This window comes from Nipponia nippon, unplaced genomic scaffold (genome assembly GCF_047370975.1).
Source record: "Nipponia nippon isolate SJK-2023a ecotype South Korea unplaced genomic scaffold, ASM4737097v1 scaffold_9, whole genome shotgun sequence".
Classification (NCBI taxonomy): domain Eukaryota; kingdom Metazoa; phylum Chordata; class Aves; order Pelecaniformes; family Threskiornithidae; genus Nipponia; species Nipponia nippon.
Window position 1 is genome coordinate 23879784 of NW_028262413.1, and position 22617 is coordinate 23902400.

At 40.1% G+C, this 22617-nt stretch overlaps 1 protein-coding gene across 6 annotated transcripts in view; it reads left to right on the forward strand.

Moving 5' to 3' along the window:
• FBLN2 (fibulin 2) overlaps positions 1-17316 on the forward strand; it is a 108852-nt gene extending 91536 nt beyond the window's left edge. For all 6 annotated transcript variants that reach the window (XM_087744728.1, XM_087744727.1, XM_087744726.1 and 3 more), the window contains 9 exons: positions 352-486; positions 2709-2846; positions 3170-3313; positions 7509-7637; positions 8159-8284; positions 8933-9049; positions 9867-9995; positions 14148-14271; positions 15276-17316. In XM_087744728.1, the coding sequence (XP_087600854.1) occupies positions 352-486; positions 2709-2846; positions 3170-3313; positions 7509-7637; positions 8159-8284; positions 8933-9049; positions 9867-9995; positions 14148-14271; positions 15276-15633 (1400 nt within the window). In that variant the 3' untranslated portion in view covers positions 15634-17316. The remainder of the gene's footprint in view (positions 1-351; positions 487-2708; positions 2847-3169; positions 3314-7508; positions 7638-8158; positions 8285-8932; positions 9050-9866; positions 9996-14147; positions 14272-15275) is intronic.
• The last annotated feature ends 5301 nt before the right edge of the window (positions 17317-22617 follow it).

Here is a 22617-nt window from a genome sequence, read left to right on the forward strand (position 1 = left end):
GTCCAGGAGGTTTCTATCCACTAAACCAGAAGCTGATTATCAGTCCTCTGCCCACTCTGTGTTTAATCAGTTCTGTCCATCCCTTGTCCTCAATGCCCGCACCATCCACTGCACATTTAGGAAGAGGGGAGGAGAAGGAAATCTCCATGTGATATGTCTCAGGTTACTCTGTGTTAACAAAAGATCCTGGAATAAAAAAAAACTTTCATCAGAACACTGTAGAAAAGTCTATATTAACTATCTTTTGGAAGAAATGGTTTCACGTGAGCTTTTGACTCCTTCCAAAAGAGCAGGAAGAGGCAGATCACTTGATAAATACAAGGCACTGAATTGTTTAACTATTTCTTGTAGACATTAATGAATGCGTAACAGATATGCACACCTGCCAGCAGAGAGAGCACTGTGTCAACACGATGGGATCGTTCAAATGTCTCCAGGAATTGAGCTGTCAGCCAGGTTACGAACTTAAGGATGGAGAATGTGTTGGTAAGACGAGTGTTTTTCAGCTGATGCAATGGCTGTTACCAAAAAGGAAAGGGATTACAAAACATTTTATTGTTGCTGGTCTGTGATATCAGAGTTGTAACTAAAAAAGGCTGATCATCATGGAAATGTTTGGCTTCATAGGCCCCTTCTGTACATTCACTTATTTGAAATAGTTTCCAGCGGTAACTATAAATTATTAGGAAAATGGATGAAACCTTATGAATCAGTATTTACCCTGTTTTTAAGGTGTTAGAGAGAGAGATCACTGATGGCGGAATTCCTGTTACGCTCCTCTGCCTAGCTCTGCTTTTCTCTGAAGGGGCTGGTACTGTTTGCTGTTGAACACTGAATCACAGCCTGAATGGATCATGGGGCTGACTCAGTCCAGTCCTTCCTGTGTTTAGGAGGTCTGTCTGCATTTCTTTACATCTGGAATGGTCATCGGGTTAAGAAGTTGTTCCTCATCTCCCCTTTCTTGGTCTTTAAGAGGTCTAACAGAGAAGCTAACCTTGGTAGTCACAGCATAGCAGAAGTTGCTCTGCAGCACAGGGGTATGCAAGAGACACATGTGCCCTGCCTTCCAGGGCAAAAGTCAGCGTTATTTACTCCCAAATTTTTTACACGAAGGGTTTCCTGACAGCTACAGTGAGAGATGCCTAAGGAAAGAACTTAGCTCTTGACATATAACATAAGGTTATAAAATAGAAATGATCAGAAATCTTGCCTTATATACAGCTGTCGTAAATAAACCTTGGTTTAATTGAAGAGGCTGTTTGTGAATGTCTTGTTCTATTGTCTGATTCTATAGCATTTCTAACATTTATTGCTAACCTAAATTGCTTTCTAGTTTTAAAGTAGGACTATAACAGATTATAAAATTTACAAATTGTTTTAAAGTAGCCTTTAAATTAATGACTTATAAGAAAGACTACACAGAGTAGTTCTGAAATTTTAAAATTGCCTACAGATAACTTGAATTTGCAAATGAGGTTTATGAAATACTCAATTCCACATTTTGCTTTGTCTCAGTCTATAAATATGGTAGGAAGACTTATTAATATAGCATGTTCTGGGAGACTGGTGACGTTCCCTTGTGACCTTAGTATTTAACTGAGGAGTTAGAATAGAAAGAGAAGTGCCAGCAGTTCTCCCCTTGTCTGCCTGAAGGAGTGGGGACTCCTCAATTGTGGAGTTTCCTCCATTTGTCTTTCTCTTCTAGTAAAGATGTTCATCATAGGGAGTGTTCTCAGGAACCAGTGTATGTTAAAGCAGCATTTGAAAATATTTACAGGTACTGAATTTTGAACGTATTTATAGCTGAAGTCTGTTCCTAGGTGGAGTTTCTTCAACTGGAAAATGGAAGCAATGCCACTATACCAGCTGATTCTTGCAGTTACTCAACACAGAACAGTTGGGTGTAAATTTATAAGTTTGAAAAAGTGTTTTCAATGTGCCTAGAAAGCAAGCATTAAGTTGGTGGACATAATTTGAGAAATAATTTCATATACATAAAAAATGAGAAAGCTGTGTTGAGCTCTGGCTGCAGAGTAAGAAAAAAGAGGAAAATTTGTTACTAATATTACTACGTCTCATTCAGATTTTTTTCAGAATAGTTTTCAGAGTTGGATAAGTGTGTGTTCTGTGTACGTAAGTACATATATGTATATACACACGTGCCTGTGTACATATATATATATGTACACATATATATATATGTGTACATATATATATACACACACGTGCCTGTGTACACAGTGAAATCCCAGACCCGTTCAAATGAGGTACCCTGTTAGTATCAAATTCAGTGGAAGTAGGTTTCTACCTAGAATTCCTGAGGTATAAAAGGAATAAGAGACCATTTTGCTTTTGAAAGAGTGTGGTACACATTTTATTATGTGTACCTTATTCCTAGTTTTAATTTGGGTCTTTAAGATTTTAAAACTACAGATGTTTCAGTATTTATGGTTTACAAGAGATGCTGTGAACAAGGCCGTAGGGACCTGAATCAAATTTGCTGCAGGACCTGACAAATTCTGAAGCCTATGCTGAAGTGAATGTCCAAGAGCAAACACACCTAAACCTCAGATTTCCCATAGGCAATGTTGGGTGTCTGGTTTAAATAATGCTTCCTAACTTCCTTTCTGAGAAGTTAACTAGTCATGCAGACTACTGAAAATTACAGCTGAACTAGTCACAATTTGGTGTTTTGATCTGATTAACAGATATTGATGAATGCGAGAGAGGAACTCATGGTTGTAAAGTAAACTTCGTTTGTCAGAATACAGAAGGATCATTCTACTGTGAGTCAAAGCAACGCTGCATGGATGGATTTTTACAAGACCCTGAGGGAAACTGTGTTGGTAAGTGTGGCCAGCAGTATGTTTGTAGTATGTGCAGCAGCACTGGCCAATTCCTGTTCCTTATAGCCTGTCCAAGGGGTCTATATTGACCACATGTAGTTTTCCTCAAATCCTGCCGTGAATTTAATTTAAACATTGCTGTCCTTTTAAAGATGTACATACTTGCATATTGAATTTGAAATTGTTACCACAGCAGACCTTCATCAGCCTTATCTTTGTAGCACAATAAATTGAAATGAAGGAAAAGAAATGACAGCTAGAAGAGAACAGACCAGAAAGGCTAAATAGCTTTTCTCGCTATTCTAATTCTTTTTCTTCACCAGATATTAATGAATGCACATCTCTTCCTGAGCCATGTAAACCAGGATTCAACTGCATCAATACCGTTGGGTCTTACAACTGCCAAAGGAACATGCTGACATGCAGCAGAGGCTACCACTCCAATGAGGAGGGAACCCGATGCATTGGTAAGGTCAGACTCCAGTGTCTGGTCAGGTTCCCTCTCAGAGGAAAAAGTAGATTTCAGTTCTAGAAAGAGGTTTTGAGTTACCTCCAGATTCCTAAATGTATTTGAGGAATGGGAATTTGCTGTATGCATTTGCTGTCCAAGCAGCTCAGTGATTTGTTTGCACTACAGGATGCTGCAGTGATGTCTGACTGCTGCATGGAGTTCCTGTTGGTACACTGGGTGACATTGTTTTTGACTGCATATGGGATTTACTGGCTTCCGTTCTGGAGTGAATGTGATTTACTTACTTTTTAAACTCATGCTGTCAGTCAAAGCCATGATGCTTTGCTATTTTTTACAGTATCTCACTGTAAGTGATATGATCTGAAGCCAAGGGATGCAGCAAATGAGAAACACTGAGTTTGTGGACTCATGAGAGTAGTACTAAGTGGATATTCTTTGTAGCGCTATGAATGGTGTTCCCTATTTACATCCAGTTGTGTGTATGTTTATGATAAATTCTTGCTTTCTTTGTGAAAAGAATGTTGAAATGTTCATATAGGCTGGCATGCAGCTTGATACTGATTTGCATTTGTTCCAATGTGTTTATGGAGTTACTGACTCAGAATAGCAGATTTCATCTGTTATTAGCATTTGTTCTGTAAATGAGCACACTAGGCACAAAGGAATTGAAAGCTTGGCCCTTGGTGCCCAAGGCAAGGCTGGCTATGTATTCTTTAATTCCCTATGTTCTGTGTTGTACAAAGTAGGAAATCATAAAATGACAGCAGGGAAAAAAAAAAAAGAAATGACAAATCAGCATTTTGGTTAGTGATGATATCCTAATGATTTCTACTTATGTTCCCTTTGAATAAAAGGAAGGATGAAAAATAAATAAAATGTGCTTTGTGATGCTACAGGTGGGTGGAAGTCGTGTTGGCAGCTATTAATTTGGTCATGACTAGCAACTTGTAGTGAAAAATAGTGGTATAGATAGACCCCATTTCTGCATAAATTTCTGCATTCTCCATTTTGGTCTTCATTATGCTCTATCTCCCTTCATGATTTTACCCCCAGGACTATCCAGACCATGCTTGGCTGGTGAGAAGGTGGGGAAGATTTGGAAGTAGCAGAAGACGGGGACAGTTTATGTGTGTAACTGAGGAAATGGAGAAAGCTTCCTAATACAGCTCTGGGGGGTTGTGTTTCGTAAATTCAGGGTAAAGTAGTGCAGCCTCATTTGCTGTCCTGTTATATGCAGACTGAAATATTCCAGTTGTTACAAAGGGAAGGTCCAAAAGTCCTGTCTCTTGGTTGCTGTAAAGACATAATTCTTCAGCTGTTTTCGATCAGTCCTGTTTCAGCAAAGTCAACTGAGCTAGGTACATTTGCACCACCTGAAGTGTGGTGACCCTGAAATTGTTTTTAGGGTTACCACCATGCCAACATCTCCATAAATGTCATTTTTTTCACAAGTCAGCAGTCATCACTGAGCAGCTCGGAAGTCCTGGCTGTAGTGCTAACAGCTTTCATTTTCAAGCCCTGCTAATAGCTTGGGCAAATTATGTTCCTAAACTTCAACCTGATGATTTATAGGAAGAATCCAGCTTTTTTCCCCTAGTTGTTCCTAAAAGAGAGTGACTGTGTGTAAATATGTGACAGAGGAGGAAATTGCCATTGTTCATACAGCATTTATATCTTTTAAAGCATGATGAGATAACACAATGCATTGTAATTACTGATGATACTTTTGTCTCTACTTTACCTGATTGACAATGCTTTTAAGGAGCAGGTATAAGGAAGCTTCTCTAGTTTGATTGCAGTAAAACAAATGTATAATGTTAATTGGTGATTTCTCTGTCTTTGCTGTGTGCACTCTGTTTGAAGTCTTTTGGTATTTTTTTGGTGTGGCTTTCTTTAAGTAGGCAGAGAGCATGGAGAAGAAAAAAGAAAAGGTTATGGTCCTAATTTCCCCTCTCTATGATAGAGACTGGTTTCTTTAAGGCATTACAATAGCTAATTAGATTCCTGATTCAGATTTATTCACAGTAGTAAGTACATCATCTGCACATGTTTCTTCAGTAGAACTAAACTTGTACGGTCATCTTTTATGGTCTCTGTTTAGAGGATTCGTTTCTCTTTAAAATGTTAATATTTTAACCCCAGCTGGCAACTAAGCTCCACACAGCCACTCACTCACTCCCCCTCAGTGGGATGAGGGAGAGAATCGGAAGAGTAAAAGTGAGAAAACGCATGAGTTGAGATAAAGACAGTTTAATAGGTAAAGCAAAACAAGGAATTCATTCACTACTTCCCATCGACAGGCAGGTGTTCAGCCGTCTCCAGGAAAGCAGGGCTCCATCACACGTAATAATTACTTGGGAAGACAAGCGCCATCAATCTGAACGTCCTCCCCTTCCTTCTTCCCTCAGCTTTATATGCTGAGCATGACATCATATGGTATGGGATATCCCTTTGGTCTGTTGGGGTCAGCTGTCCCAGCTGTGTCCCCTCCCCACTTCTTGTGCACCCCCAGCCTACTCGCTGGTGGGATGGGGTGAGAAGCAGAAAAGGTCTTGACTCTGTGTAAGTCCTGCTCAGCAGTAACGAAAACATCCCTGTGTTAGCAACACTGTTTTCAGCACAAATCCAAAACATAGCCCCATAGTAGCTGCTATGAAGAAAATTAACTCTATCCCAGCCAAACCCAGCACACTTTCTGATTTAGTAAATGAGTTATTAAAAACTCTTACATTTAATTGAAAGCTACTGTAACTATTGTGAAATATAGCACACTTCTGATGGTATAATGCCCTAGAAATAATGAAAGTCTGAACACAATGGAATATATAATTTTGGGCAAACTAATGAAATGGTTGCACACATGAATTCATTACAAATAAAACTGCTACTTTATAAACTTATATCTGCATTAGAAACTTCCTTGTTTTGATGCTACCTCCGATCTTAAAAGAAAATGAGGAGACAGTGTTTCAGCAGAAATCTATGAGCCTGTCAGGAATTCTTTGCTTGGTGAGTGGCATTCCTTGCCATCCCTAACCCTGGTGCCAGCAAGGACTGCGTAGGTGGGAATCTGTGCTGAAATATTGAACAAAGTATTTGTTAGCGCCTCTCATCAGGGTTGATATAATCTCCACTTTTCCAAATCCAAGTTTCTGTGATAAGTAACTTGCTTTCACTTCCCTATCATTTTCTCAGCAAGTGACTGCTTTCCAGAGCGCTCTCCAAGGCTGTAGAACTGCCCAGGAACCCTTTGAAATGAAATAGTGCTCAAATTTATGACTTCAAATAAGGCAGTATGGAGAACCTCCAGCCTTAGACTACCATCCTAATTAATATTACATGAACAGGGATTTGGATTGTAAAAGTAGTTGAAGATGTGAATAATGGGAAGGAAGCAGGATCTGATGGCTTAGGAAATGGCAGAAAGAATACTTGAAGAAATACAAGTTTCTGAGGGTTAATCAGACTTTTTGATGCTTCTTGTCACAGATGCTAACAGGGATTTGTTAGATACTGATGAGCTATTTAGTCATGTTGCAAGTCTTGTAAATCAGCATGTATTGAAAACTCATCTTCATGTGAGGGTTTTTAAAATGAGATTGGAAGTGATGCATGTGAGTGGAGAAGTAACTAATTTGTTAGTATTGGATTTTGGATGAGAGGCCATAAGGAATATAAAAATGTGAGTTGATTGAGAAAAGAAAAAAAGATCAACATTGGGAAAGAGCAAAAGGTAGACAGCAGAAGCAAGATTGAAAGGGCAACTGGAGATGAAAATAGCAATTGAAAGGATGAGCAGAATTTCTGTGTAGTTCTTGTTTTGCTTTAAATGGCTTTCCGTGACTCACGTAATGGCAGAACATCAGAATAGGGTGTTTAAATGTCATGGTTTGATCAGAATCAAAATGTGTTTACATTGAAATGCAGAATGTGCTGGGAAAGCTCCATTGCAGTTACAGTTACCATTTCCACTTTTAAGATAATGTATTGCTTTTCTAAAGTTTGACTTAGAGATATATAAAGCTGACTCTGAGAAGAGCACAGTGGGAAAAGCTGATTTTCTTTGTTCTGTCCAGGGGACAATCCTAATAGTTTCTATTCCTGGTTTTTTGTTTTTTTTTTTTTTCTCTTCATACACATTGATTTTCAGCAAGCTGTATTTAAACTAATTGCTTTCTCTGGTTCTGCAGATGTGGATGAATGTCAAACTGGTGTACACCGTTGTGGCGAAGGGCAGATTTGTCATAATCTTCCTGGGGCTTATCGCTGTGACTGCAAGATGGGATATCAGTATGATGCATTCAGCAGAAGCTGCGTTGGTATGTAAGGCGCAAGATGAGATGAAACAACTGATTGATTGAGCCTTGAACCTCAAGGCAGTATTTAGCACCATTGTAGTGCACAGTTATTAGTTCTGCAATGCAGTGCCTCAAAAGATAATGGGATCACCTCCAAAGCGGCTGTCGTTCGGTGTGACTGGCCATTTAGAGCTCTGCCACTCCATGCTGTGATTTCAGACCAGGTGCCTTTGGTTTGGTTTAGCTGCAGGTTATCAATTAAAGTCATCTGCAAAGTACTATCCTATGGGTTACACTTCTGCTGCTGTAGAAGTTTATCTTTCTGAAGATTTCACAACTTTCTTCATAAAAGACTATGATACAGCATTTTGTATTTTATTGCTACTGTACACCAATTAGAGCACAAAGACAGCATAAAACCTGAGGTTGCAGCATTTCATGCTCTGCAAATCAATCTCTGACACTTTTTAAAATAACCTTCTGCATCTTGTTTGATGCTTTTGTTTCTAAGTTGATTGTATATTTGCATGTTATGTTGGCAGATATAAATGAGTGCTGGAATTACCCTGGACGCCTGTGTCAGCACACGTGTGAGAACACCCCTGGGTCTTACCATTGTACTTGTTCTTCTGGTTTCCGCTTATCTTATGATGGGAAGCATTGTGAAGGTACCAGACATTTTTTCCATGAAAAAGAAATTGCAGTGTGAATTAAGGGACTTTAGAGAAGGAGATGAGGTGAATTATAAATACAGTAAACCCATGATTTATGTGTGCTGAAATTTGCAGATGTTCAATCAAACACTCAAACTGTCAGATGAGAGCTAACAAGTTTCTCCTCTTTCTTCCTTTCCCTCACATACTTTTCCCTTTCCTTCCAGATGAGCGAAAAGGAGAACATAACAAGGTTAAAATAGGAGACTTTTCATTCAGATTTTAATAAAGATGAAACGTGGTCATGACAAAACTTGAAAAAAATTTATTTTGAATTGAATGGAATTTTTTTAAGTTCTCTGTGATTTTTTTAAGGCAATTATTACATATTTTTAATCAGACATAATATATAAGGTCTGAAACGTGTTTGCATGTGTATGTGTTTTCATTGGCATATATAGAAATGAAATTCAGGTGCAACAGACATCCTCATGCCTCTTGGCATTCTCCCTAGGGAGCAGAAACATCTTCTTGGGACAAATTAGTCCATCCTTATTCAGTCTGACCAGGAGGATCTGGTAGCTGTTCTCAGAGGCAAGAAATGGTGGAAGATACTGTTCTGAACCATTGTGGCAATGTCTGTGGGTTTGTTTTTGGATACAGATGTGAACGAATGTGATACTAGTCCCTGCAGCCAGGAGTGTGCCAATGTTTATGGTTCCTATCAGTGTTACTGCAGGCAAGGTTTCCAGCTAGCAGAAGATGGGCATTCTTGTAAAGGTAAGTCTGCTGCTTTGTCAGGTCAAGTTATGCATATACTCTTTAACAGTAAGTGCTGTCTAACTCTCAGCAGCACCTAATGCTGCAGGTGATGCCTAAGGATGATTGTGAGTTACACCCTGCTGCAGAAGCTGCAAAAGATAACTCCAGCTATTGGAAAATGCAGTTCATTTTCATGCCTGCTGCCTGGGGCTGGAATACATTTGTGTGACCGTAGAACCTGTGAGATCATTGTTTCATGGAGCTAGAGCTTATGATTGAAAAAATTAGAAGGGAAGATATGTTTACCTATACTGCATCAATTAAAGCCTCCACTCAGCCATGGTTGAGTGAAGGCTTGCTCTTACTTCTGCTCATGGTGGGTGAATGAGGAGCAGATTGCTCAGAATGGAGAAAGGAAGGGTTTTACCTGTTTTCTTGAAGTTACCAATACTGACACATTGGAGAGTCTCTAAGAAATGGTGAAGAAACCCACCTTTTTCCTAGCATAAGGAAGCCCTCAAAGCAATCCTGGAAGAATTACAGAGGTACCAGAGAGAGTTTTTCAAACTCGGACATGCCCTAGACTTGTTGTTCTTTTCCATGAGTCCATACTACTTGCAACCAGTATGTTTGGGAGCAGTGTTGTGTTCAGCATTTCAGAAAGCACCATCAACAGTCCTAGAGCAATGTCAAACTGTCATGGTTGCATTCTTGTATAAGAATATATTATAAATTCATCAGATAAGAATTTCCTTGTGTTCTACAGCCTCCCTTTTCAGATTTCTGATTTTCTTTTTTTCATGTGTTTGTGTTGTTTTTTTTTTTTTTTCCCCAGATATCGATGAGTGCACACAGAGTGCAGGCATTCTTTGTACTTTCCGCTGCGTGAATGTTCCTGGTAGTTATCAGTGTGCTTGTCCTGAGCAGGGATATACCATGGCAGCAAATGGAAGAACCTGTCGAGGTAATGAGGAGTTTAGGAACTGAAAGGATTATATCATGAAGCTTTAATCCTTGGAATGATCTAAGCCATTATGGTTACCCAGTCAAGCTTCCATGTTTTATATTAGTCACTGTTAAAAAGCCAGTATTTGACAAAGTTGCCAAATATTGGTATCTGCAATGTCAGCTTTTTCCTGTATTAGAAAAATATACTGTGGCAACTCAGCTGTCAATATGAGCTAATTGTTTAAATTAATTCCTAAGGGAGCCCACTTCATCATTCAAATTGGGGCACTTGATTACTTGCATGAGCTGTATGTGCATCTTGGCACAGCAGTAAGTGATCTGTTTTTTTAGAGGTGCCAGATGTAGAAATCCATGGCTTCATTATGAGTTGCAGTTTCCTGCCCCAGAAAACTGGGAAAGTGAATGTAGGAGCTGTAATGGGGACTTCGACATCCAGAAGTCTGCCATCTAAGCTTAATTATGTTGGTATTAGTAAATGTTAGTGTAAATGACATGAATCCTGCCCATGCACAAACCCCTTTTCTCCAGAACTGTAGAAATGTCTTCTGGCTGTCTGATGTTTTTCATCTGGTGCACAGCTGTCTGTTTTTGAAGTAAAAATCCCTCATTTCCAAAGGATGCACTGACTGTGTAATGATGATTGAAGATCTGATTACCTTTATGTACTCTACATGCATTCCTGCAGTCGGTTACACTAACTGCCAGGCATTTCCTGCTCTTCGTTTTTCAGGAACCCTTCACATAACTTTTGGTGCTTAAATTTCTTCTTAGTGGTAACAGCAGTGAATTTACACTGTGTAAATCATGAATGGCATGAGCATACTTGATCCTGACTTTGGAGCAAAGAAACAGACTAAATGACAATTAAAATATCTTTAAAAGATTCTAAAAGATATTTTTTAAATGTGTTTTTAAGCATGAATGCAGTTATATCCATGTGCATTTAAATTCTTACGTAAAAGTCACCTTTAGAAAACTGCAGCTATAACTCTCAGGCTTTGTTTGTTTTTGTTTTTCCTGCTAACTTTGAGTGCTGGCATGTTAGTTGCCACCTCTGCCAGCAGTGAGATTTGAGCTGAGGATGTCTTCCAGAGTTAATAGTGTGAGTCACTGCATTAATCGGCCAGCACAGCTCTCCCGAGCTGGAGGCACCCAGCGTGCTCCAGGCGCTGGAGATGGAGGAAAAAGGTTTACCACACGGTCCTGTGGATCGCACTCGCATTGTTTGTATGGTGTGGAATCCTCCCTGCACGCTCACCCTGTGTGGAGAGGGCTCCTATTGTATAGACTAGCCCTACAGTAATGCTTGTGAAAACTTTTTGAAGTACCTATGCCACCCTCCTTAGGGTGAAGGGGGTCTACTTGCAAAACTTAATGCATGTGCGGCAGCTCTGTGCATGGCTGTGTAAGCTGGCATTTAGTTAGGCACTGGAAGTAACCCCTGGGTACATGCCCTTTTTTTGAGCTCTGCAAGTGTGTAGTTACAAGTTTGGGCAGGCTTATATGAATTCATATGAATATGAAATTCATCTTATCTGAATTGATGGCAGCTGGACTAAACTCAAGATTATACTGGTTTCTACCAGCTGAAGATCTGGCCCCAGTTGCTCATCATCTGAACAGTTCTTAAGAGTTACTGGTGGTATATTCTGTGTATCCTTTTTTTCAATCAGATGAGTTATATCTCATGTAATAGCATCTCAACATATGGATCTTTTTGGAGAAACTGCCTATGGTGTTTTGCAGCACAGCCAAACTGGTGAAGCGAGTGCTTTCATGACAATGGTTGCAATATGAAGAAATTTTCTTTTCACCTAGGGGCACTTCTGTGAATCAGCAAAGGATTTAATTTACTTTGATTCTCTCCTGCTTCCTATTGTATACTTTTCTTTGCGAGACTTTTAAACCAGTCAGTTCAGTGTATGAGATCAGTTCTCATCCCAGGGGAACAGAGGGAGTGGGAGGTTATAGTTTTCCTCTAAGAGTCTCTCTCTTCTGTGACAATTGGCAGAACTGCAGAGCCCTACGCAGTCCATGTGATTTGTCTGTTAGCATTTATTTCATTTTAAAGCCTCCGTGCGTTGTCTAGACATTTGGGAGTACGCAATGTGACTATGAGATCTTTGCCAATATTTTCTGCTCAAGCTGGATCCTTGTTATTGCATCTGGTTTTCAGCATTTTAAGGTCCATGACTTGGGCTTGTGCATATGTATTATTTAGGTAACCACGTTTATGCTCTAGGCCATAAAGTGTCTCTGAGCTTTAAATGTTCTTTTTTTGTCTTCTGCAACATTACTTCTCATTACAGGGAGATACTTATATTTAACTTAAATTTTCAGAAATGTGTGTCTTGTTCTAAAGTGTTGTTCTTAAGTTCCCATATTTCATAACAGTCAGTCTGGTGAAGCTTACATCTCCTGGATCAGGCAGCTGTACAGCACTGGATACTTTGCTTTGTATTTGCCACCTGCTTTAATCCAGACAAACTTTCATGCATAGATAAATTCTTCTCCTGGCATAGCCCAGCTTTCTCATTTCTCAAAAAGTCAGTGAGAAGGTCCTGTTAGCTTTTAACATGGGTTGGTTATATTCTGATGGGATTTGTTTATTCCTGAGGGATAGCTTTTGTCACAGTAGGCTGTGAATGGCTAATGTGTAGGCAGGCACAGGGCATCCCTCCATCCATTATGTGTGTTTGCTCTGGGGAGGGGAAGGCCTCTCTGCAGACTAGGCAATGGGGGAATGTTTGTTTGCTTGGGATATGTGGACATTTTGCAGCCTTGTCCATGAAGAAGGAGCCATTGCGATCACACACATGTTGTGCAGTGTATGAGGGATTTATAGCAGTGGCCACCTTTCATCAAGGACTGTCCCTCCCTTGTACTCCAGTGCTTGCACGCAGTGTTTACACCACGCGAAAGTCCGTGCACATGCTCTGCTGTTTGAATCCAGTTTAGGTGCTTCCCCCAGCTGTTGAGCTTATCACCCGTGCACTGTGGTCACATGCTGAACAGCTTGCTTAGAAACACCACACATGACGCAGGCTAGCTCTAAGCATGAAACTGGTTCAAGGAGTATCAGTGATCTGTGAAGCTGTAAAAATTGGCCTATCACTTTCAGGAAACTATTTAAAAACTATCTTCAATCAGAACAGCTGTGGAAAGCTTACACAGCGGCTGTGGGGATGAACAGTTTGGCTGGTCTGAGAAGTTTAGGGTTCCACTGCCTTAGACTACCGCTATATTGTTATTTTATTCTGTTTCCTTTCAGCCTAGTTTATAATATTACTTGCAACACATCTCTGACACCTCAGGAGCAAGGGAGAATATGACAACACAGGTGATTCTGTCTAGAAGTTCATGTTCATTTTGAACCGTGAATGTTTTGTCTCATTGCAGTGGAAAGTGGCAAGACAGGAGGATCTTGGGTTTTGACAACTTTTTTTCCTTTTTGTGTTTATTCTCCACTGGAAGCTAAACCCTGTGTTGCATCAGATGTGTTTGGAATGAGAATAGCTAGGTTCACAGGAGTGTGCAAATGTTTGCGAAGTACAGAAAGAAACAAACTTCCCCCACGGTAGAAGGCCAGCCCTGGCCATGCGCTGGGTGGCTGCAACTGGCCACAGTCTCTATCAAGCACGGGAAGGACTATCAAACAGCATGAAAGGGATCATAAGCTGCTTGTAGGGAAGAGTCGGCTCCCTTGTTTATTGCACACGCTGCTGAGTGGTACTGTCATCTCTTCTTAACTGATAATGTCAAGGAAGGAAATTTTTTTATGCAGAGGACATGAATTTAAGCAGAATTGGAATCAGCATGATTTACCCTGTCACTCCAAATGCCAGCAAGTGTCTGTGCACAGAGATGAACCTGACACACCTCACCTGAATGTGCATTTCACACCCCAGGTGTTTTGTCCGGGGTTTTCACAGTCCTGGTCTGCAGGCAGCAGGCACAGGTACTGAAGAGGTAACACACAGCAAGTGAGCTGTGAAGACAAGACCCCTTAGCTTGCAGAGCCAAACCCACAGACTCCTCTTGCTTCTCATGCACACAGAGTCTCATAACCATATTACAGCCCATAAATTGTGATTACTTCTCATTTTTGAACTTAGCATGTCTTTTTACTTGTGTTTCTTCTTGTTAGATGTTGATGAATGTGCAATAGGAACCCATAACTGCTCAGCTGCAGAGACTTGCTATAACATCCAGGGCAGCTTCCGCTGCCTGTCCTTCGAGTGCCCTTCCAACTACAGAAAAGTATCTGACATGTAAGTATTGCCAGTGCAACAAAGTGAGCAGCCCACTGCAGTGCCTGTGGATGTTACGTAGTGCTTAAGTTTGTGGGTGGGTGTAAGTGCTCAGAGCTCTAAGAAGATGCTTTGGTACCTGGAGCACATAGACTTTCCCCATATAGACTTTCTGTCTGCTTTTGCCTCTTCCTTCTTCCAAGCCCTAGAGCCCCCATTTGTCAACACTTGCTGCAGCTCTAAAAGGGCTCTGTTTATAATTCAGTTTTAAAAAAATAAGATCTTATATGCTGCTTATATCATTGCAGTAGCTGCCAGGCTGCTCAGTGCACCACTTTTACAGTGGTTTTGGGGCTCCCTGTTTAATATTCAGATTGCAGTTCCTCAGAGAGTGTTGAAACATTGAAGGGGAGCAGAATAACGAACTTGCCAAGCTACAGGGTTCTGGGAATGGCACACCCCCACAGCTCCCAGCTCCTCAGCAGCTGAGGCTCGGGAGCCCCAAAATCTCCCTACCCACTTCCTGCCTCAATGGCTGCAAGTGCTTTGGGAAGCCATATTTGGTTGCTTATAACTCAAAACATACTTTTCCTGCCTTATAGAATTGAGCAGCCTTGCAAGTTGAGGAGCTTGTTTCCCATTCCCATGTTTTAGCTACCTTTTTAAGTGTTTTTGTTCTTATTTTCTTGGAGCACTGTCCCAGGCTTGTGCTATCAGTGATGAATCACAGCCTCCTCTTCCAAGCCCCGTGCTGCTTGCAGCATGACTCTGGCTCTTTCCTCGTTGTGGAGCTTCCCAACACAGCTCCCCATGTCCGTGATCTTTTTCTTACACTGTTGTACTCTGACATTTATATCATTTATAAATGCTTTATGGACACTGTAGAAGCAGAAGAAGCAGCTGATAATTACACAGCTGAAGTTTGCGACTCCTATTTGTCTAATACTTTTGCAGTACTCTGAAATACATATATTTTTGCCTGCTATTACATGGACACTGAATGTACATTATTTCTCATCTCTTAGGAGGTGTGAACGAATCAGTTGTTTTAATTATCTGGACTGCCAAAATACCCCAGTGCGCATTACCTATTACCAGCTGAACTTCCAAACCAATATCATGGTCCCAGCTCATATTTTCCGTATTGGACCATCGCCTGCCTATGCTGGAGACAACATAATCCTTACTATCAACAAGGGAAATGAAGAAAACTACTTCAGCACTCGAAGGCTGAACTCATACACGGGCATTGTCTATCTTCAGCGACAAGTGAAAGAGCCTAAAGACTTTTTGTTAGATGTTGAAATGAAACTGTGGCGTCAGGGAACATACACTACTTTTCTTGCCAAAATTTACATTTTCATCACAGCTCATGCGTACTGAAGCATGTATTGACATTGGATTTTATTGGTGCTATGCTCTTTAACTGTTCTACCAAAGCTTAATACTGTTGAACTGGCATTTAATGTATCTAGCCTTTATATTATTTTTCTATCATTGCTTTAAACTTTTTTTATTGGTTGTGTAAATTAAGTTAATTTTTATCTTTTGTTTTGTTTTCTCATGCAATTCTTTACATCATCATTTGACAATGAATGAAGGAAGGGTTAGAAAGTCAGTACATACGTTGTGTTAAATGCTGGAACCTGTTCTTAGAAATTATTTTTAGGTTTAGTCACATCTGCAGGGTATTGCACTAGAGAGGAAAGATGTTCACTTGGGAGTATTGGTTTTTGCCACTAAGGGAAAAAACCTTGAGCAATTTCTCTTTATTACACAAACTTATGGTTTGGCTTAGCCACTGACTTCACTTAGGTTTCTCTGTGTTGAGATGCTGTGTCGAAGGCCCTATGTGTACACTGATGGTTAGCTAACCTCATATTACTGGTTTATTTTCCTCCTTCCAACTTTCATAATATGTTGCCTAAAAATATATATAAATAAAAGAAAACTCCACCAGTGATAAAGCCTATGGATGAGCCTTGTTTTAGTAGGACTACTCATATGCTAAATATGTGCAAGACCAAGGCCTTAAGAGAATGTCATGCTTTAGGGTAAAAGCTCACATATTGCCATTTTTCGTAGTTGTCTTTTTAGGTGCTGGGATTCCTTTCTATACAGACTCATTCTATTTAGGTAACTATAAGTGCAGATTAGATGCTTTATAATTCTTAAAGGAATGTCCAAGAGGAAACATAGAAATAATGAAATAATCAATTAGTGCTTCTTATTTTAAAGCTTGGGTGTGCCACTGAGGAATCACTTGCAATTTTAAAGAAACAAAAAGGAGAGTTGCTTATCTTCTGCTTCAGTTGTGTTACTAAATGACACAGAGGAAAATGCTAGTTATATTGGCGGTTTGTATTATGCCATTTAGAAAGTAGCACAACCAAAGTTTTGAGCTAGATTTCTTCTAGTTCTACAGGAAACTGGATGAGATCCAAAGTTGAAGGCTAGATATGGCAAAGCATAGTATAATTGAAGTATTTGTTAGAATTTAGAAATTAATATCAGAACTTCTTTATGGCTGTTTTCTTTTTTTTTTTTCCTCCCAAAAAAGCAAAAAAGCTCCAGTGTTGAATTTTTCTGAGCTTCCTTTGTTCCAGCTATAATTATTCTGCAAAATTTTTTAAAGGAAAAACATAGCAACAAAATATTGATGTTTAGTACACTGCAGTTTAATAATCATAGAATCATAGAATACCAGGTTGGAAGGGACCTCAAGGATCACCTGGTCCAACCTTTCCTGGCAAAATAATAATCCGTTCTTTTCTACAGTTGATCTTATTTTGACCACTAGGTACACAAAAAATAAAAAAAGGAGAAATCAAATCTTACGGCTTTTTATGCCATAATCAATAATTTTATTATATTGTAAAATATTTGTTTGAACTGCATCTTAAAATCTTGTAACCACCACCTATATGGTGAGAGGGGAGATATTCTGTATTCACTATATCCCAAGGCCAATTTCTACCACTTTAAGTCACTTCTTTAATTTGGACTCCCCTATCAATAATAAAGTGCAAATCTTTCTGTATCTGATATCATAAAGACCCATTATCATGGAAAAATTATTGCTATTCCCCAGCTGTAAAATATGGGATATCTGTGAGTTCGCATAAATCAAGCTTTTCTTTGTTTTTTTTCTATAAAAATCATTTTGTAAAAGTGATCTTTTTCCATCCATCTTTTGTTTTCCATAGTTAACAGTTTCATAAGCATTTAGCAGGGAAGTGCCAACTAAGAAACACATGTTTATGCAATTTGTCATTTCAATTAATGCATATCTTACAGCTACAGGCCTGGCAAGATGAAGAGGCAGCTGCAGCAATGAGTAGGAGAGCCTTTCAGATCCATTATGCAGTATACATGTTAAGTAGTGAAACATTTCTCCAAGCCCCAGTGGGGCACATCAAGAGTCACTGAAACCCAGAGTTCCATCAGCATTAGTATTTGAGTGTAAGTGGTATTCAAGCTTCGACAGTCTTTCTTGTCAGAGGACAAATGGACAAGCCATTTGTTACTTGGAGACCTTTTGCTGACTAAAAAGCGCCATAGTCAATCATATTAAGGATCTGGCAGTTTGTAACACCAACTTTTGATTTTCTAGACAGGTAATTGATGAAGAAAGTTTTAGGAAAGGTTTTGCATACTATGATAAGAAAAATGCTGTGTTATAAAAAAACATGTCTTCATCAGCACTGTATCCAGTAGGTATTCAAAAAGGTTAGAAATACTAGCTCGGTGCAACTGGTCAAAGCAAAGGAAGGGCTTACGGTACATAATTTCACACTCTTCTGTTCCCAAAATAAGCAGAGGAATCTTCTACTTCTTAGCAACCCAAAGCGTATGCCCTGTCAGTTTTAGTAGGAGCTGCAATGCACGGACAGTTAGCACTGCATCCTTTGCTTTTTCTTAGGACAGTGCTCATGATTGAACTTGAACAGGCACGTCCACCAATGACCCACTGACTGGTGAGGAAGTGCTTTCACTGGGTCACAATGGCTTTGGGCTGGAATTTTGTCTCCTTCACCTGGTCTAGCTCCTAGAAGGCCCAGTTCCCATCCTTAGTAATGCTCCTTCTGCTTTATTTGTCTGGGTAACCTAGACAGAGAATGAGAGTGTCTGTATCCACATACACAAAAGAGGTCTCAGTGAAAATAGTTCAGGCCTGGACTGTACCTTTATAGCCTCTTACACTTTCTTAAAACAGCAATAGCTTTCCTGAATTCTCTTGAACAGCCATATTTTTCTTTCTTTTTTTTTTTCTTTCTCCATTTCTAACAAGTAAATTAAGTATCTTTTATTTATTCCCTTAGCTTCTTCATGCCCTGCCCACCCCCCCCCCTTGCCTGGTTGAGGTGAATTAAAAATAGCTACCCAAGAACTATGCAGGCTGATAAATTCATGAGGAAGAAAACAGCTGCAAACCTAATAAAGAATTATAGCAGACTTGGGGCATATGATTATATACGTGTAAAAACTCAGATTATTAGTATGTTCCCAAAATTGGAAATGGCCTTTATGTGACCTGTCTGAATAATGCCCGTTCTGCTTAGCTTTGCAGGTGCCTCTATGAGATCTGACCTCTGTGCACTTGTCTGTTTTATTCCTTGGGAGATCCAGTGATCCCAGAGACTGAGGAAGATCAAATGTGCCATTGGAAGGAAGAAGAAATGAAAATCTGTGTGTTTGCTGGAAATTCAAATGGGTCTATTACAGAATGAAACATGAGGTTTTCTTTTGACTGGAATTTACATAACATAACTTATAGTTGAAATAGCAGTAGATGGGTGAGAAAGATGTTTTTACCTAATATTTTTAATAGTTTCCTTTCTGCACCAGGGAAGAAGTATTTTACAATCTCTTTGTATGTAAAAAATATATGTATGTGGGTTACTGCAGGTGCTGACTAGTCTGTGCTAGCATTCCTCTGTGAGCCTGATGTAGGCAAAAGCCGTTGGCTTGCTTGGCTTGGGCCTTGCTCCACCTCCTCACACTGGAGGACCAGAGTATGGCTCACCCATCACAGAAGAGTAAGCTGTTAACTGTAACAAAAATGAAATTAGATTTTGCGGTTCTCTGGTACTGTGATAGGCGGTTATGGTGCTGAATTTGGGTTTTTGTGTGGTCCTTGGGTAAAGTCTTGAGTATGTAATTAAAATTGGTGTTCTTTGTGGGTGGGTAAGTTTTGTACTTCCCCTCAGACCTTTGCAGACCTTTGCTTTCATCTGGTTTGCAGGATACAGGGAATCTGTCACATATTCTTTGTCTCCCTCCTTATTCTCTATAGCTCATGTGAGAGGCCCTGGCTGTTCTTCCCCATTTGTTTTTGGTTTTTTTTTTTTTTTTTCCTTCATCTTTCCATTGCTTCCACCTGTGCCAGGAGGAAGAGAAAGTTCCAGCCTGGGAGAATTAGAATTCTGGAGTAAAAATAGATTTTGAGGTTAAATAAAAGGTATCTTCCCACTTTCAGTGTTCTCTGCATCACAGAGACACTCATTTTGAAGTGGCTATTGAAAACCAGGATTTAATTATATCCAGTTTTAGTGATGTGAAACTGAAGTGACAAACTTGAGCCTTTTGTCTTCTGAAACACAATTCTTTATCATCTTGCATGTTCTCTATAAATAGCAGTCAATGTGTAGGACTGTTCCAGAGCTTTGGAGTCCTTTAGATAAGCTTCACCCTTCAAGGGCTCCTGCCTGTTGTCCCCTGGCACATACTGCTGGAGGAGCTGGCTGGCAGCAGCAGGCCAGCTTTGTGTCACTCCTGAGGCCAGGTGTCACTGTCCTGAGGCTGCCCTGCGGGCTCTTCTCATCGCTGCTGACAGCGTGGGAAGAATGGATTCTTCCAGCTGCACCCCAGTGCGGAGGCGTGCTTGGCCTAGGAGGCTTTTTCAGAGAAGACAGTGACATTAGCTTCCCGTGAGCTAAGCCTCCCATTATGGTGGGGTTAAAAATTATAACATCTGCTGCAGATTTTCTTTTTTTAGCTGGGGTTGGAGAGGAAGAGGATGCCATTGTGGTGCCCTACATGCTGTGAAAGGAGGGATAGGAGGAGATCCTTCGTACATTAGCGAGTCTTCTGCATGGTAGCCAAGAATTGTGCTAACTGCATAAATTTACAGCAGGATGTTTTAATTGCTTGGAGCTTGGGATGGTGTAATGGTAATGGTGGGCTGGAAGAACTGAACGGGTGATGCACGACTTGAGGGAGCTGCTGCAGCAAAAAGGGCAAACTGATCTAACAGACCGAGACCAGCCCGATGGGAAAGTCACTCTGGTTTCACTCCAGGTAAAAAACTGGTCTCAGGTGAGATACCTTGTACTTACAAGCGATCCAGGGCTATGTTAGTCAACATACAACATATGAGAAGGCAGTTGGAAATCAGTTCTGTCCAGGGTTCATGGAGATTTGTTTCATTGGTAATAGTCTATCACTAAAGCATTAAATCAAATCTCACAGAGAAATACCAAGTTTCTGAAGAGAAACACTGACTATCGAAAGAGCCATCTGAAGAAGTCAGAGTTTAACAAATTCTTCCTAGTAGAACAAGTGATGAATGCTATACTTGGGGGGGGGACAGGGGGGAAATGGGGGGGGGGGGGAAGATCTAAAACCTAATTTTGTTTTGGAATAATAGCCAAATGTGCAGAGTACTAAACTCTCCTCCATGCCACAATTTCTAGAAAGTAATTATGAAACATTTTAGTAACACCAGTTGATCCAATTTAAGGAAAATACATCCAAAATGGAGAGATAAATGCCTTGAGAGAATGGGAGGGTGGAGATCCCTTTCTCTGTGTCAATGAGGGTGCCTTACAGCAACACGGACTCCCCTGGGCTACACTCCAGAGAGGGTTTTTGACTTGCTGTGATTACAGAATTACTGGTTGCAGCCAGATGCACCATAGAAGGGGATAGATCCTCCCCAGCATTGATAGCCAGGAGAAAAATGTACATGGAATACGTTCAGTATGGGAAAAAGACTGATAATCTTCAATGAAGTACATTTGAAGTGGAGCATTTCCATTTTTGGAATTTGAATAAACTATGTAAACTAGTGATACAGGACTGATAAACACAAAGTGATCTTTTGAAGCTAACACACCATAGTGAAAAGTTTGGTTTTTGTTGGTGATAACAAAGCAAACGCTCTGACCAATGGATAAAGATAATGGTAGCGAGAAGACCTTGGTGTGGCTGGGAGACTGAACAGGCCATTTCCCACATCTAACTGTGGATGGAATATCAAATGAGCACAGCTCACACAACCTGGAAAGCAGAAGGGGTGCCCACTGACCTCCTAGTGTTGGGATGGTAAAGCTCAACTCCTGAACGCATTTCAGAGTAGATGAGAATATGCCTTCCTATGCTGGCATTGGAAATTTTGGGAGTGTCCTGTAGCTAAGATGGAGCAGCTTGTACCACGCCAGTGCTGCAGCCATTGAAATGTAAAATTATAATTTTCTTCTCTTATGGACGTTCTTCACAGTAGTTTTATAAGAGTAATCCCAGTTAATCTTAGCTGTTGCAGAGGTCTATTACAGTTAATCCTGTTATCTTTCAGTTGCAGCTTGGAGAAACAGCTTTCACACTGACCAGGAATATTTTAGACAGAGTTTCAGGTTGACTAATGTAAAAGTGTAATTCTGGAGTAATGATACAATATAGTGTAGAATTGCTACTATGAATAGGGGAATGACTGTGCCTAGCTATTAGTGTAATCACTAGCTACATGTCATAATAACTGAACTGAATTGTAGGTATTTGTCTAACTTAGATTTAGGGCAAGTATGCAATATTATACGAAAGTATTGTAATGCTTAACCCAGTGTAAATGGACATAAAGGTACTGTGGTGTTGATGAGGGCAAAAGATAGTCCCGTAATGACACATGCTTGATTATCACTGGAGTTGGGAGGGCACAAGTGTGGAGTTCAGTCACAAAGTTTAGGGATTCCCAAAGTCAGCATAACACACATTACATTTGCAGACCAGGGGAGTCTGTAACAGGAGATGCAGATTTTCATAAACTTTTCCAGAGCAGGCAGACTCTCCTGTATTTTCCCATATATTAGACAACACTGCTCTGAACTACGATTCATATAGGCAAGAGTCTGCACTCTCTGTTTATACAAAAGTAGCAGTTATTGATGCAAGTAATCTCATTAACTGGGAAGGCTTGAGTACTCAACTGGGATTTGGAAGAGCTAGAATCTGTTCTGGGTTCTGTCTAAATAGATAACTGGGCACAAAGCAATTGTGATGCACAGGGTTACAACCTCTACACGTCCTTGCATCCAGTATAAAAGTTATAAAATAAACCCGTTACTTCACCCTGTAAGAGTATTTGTGGTT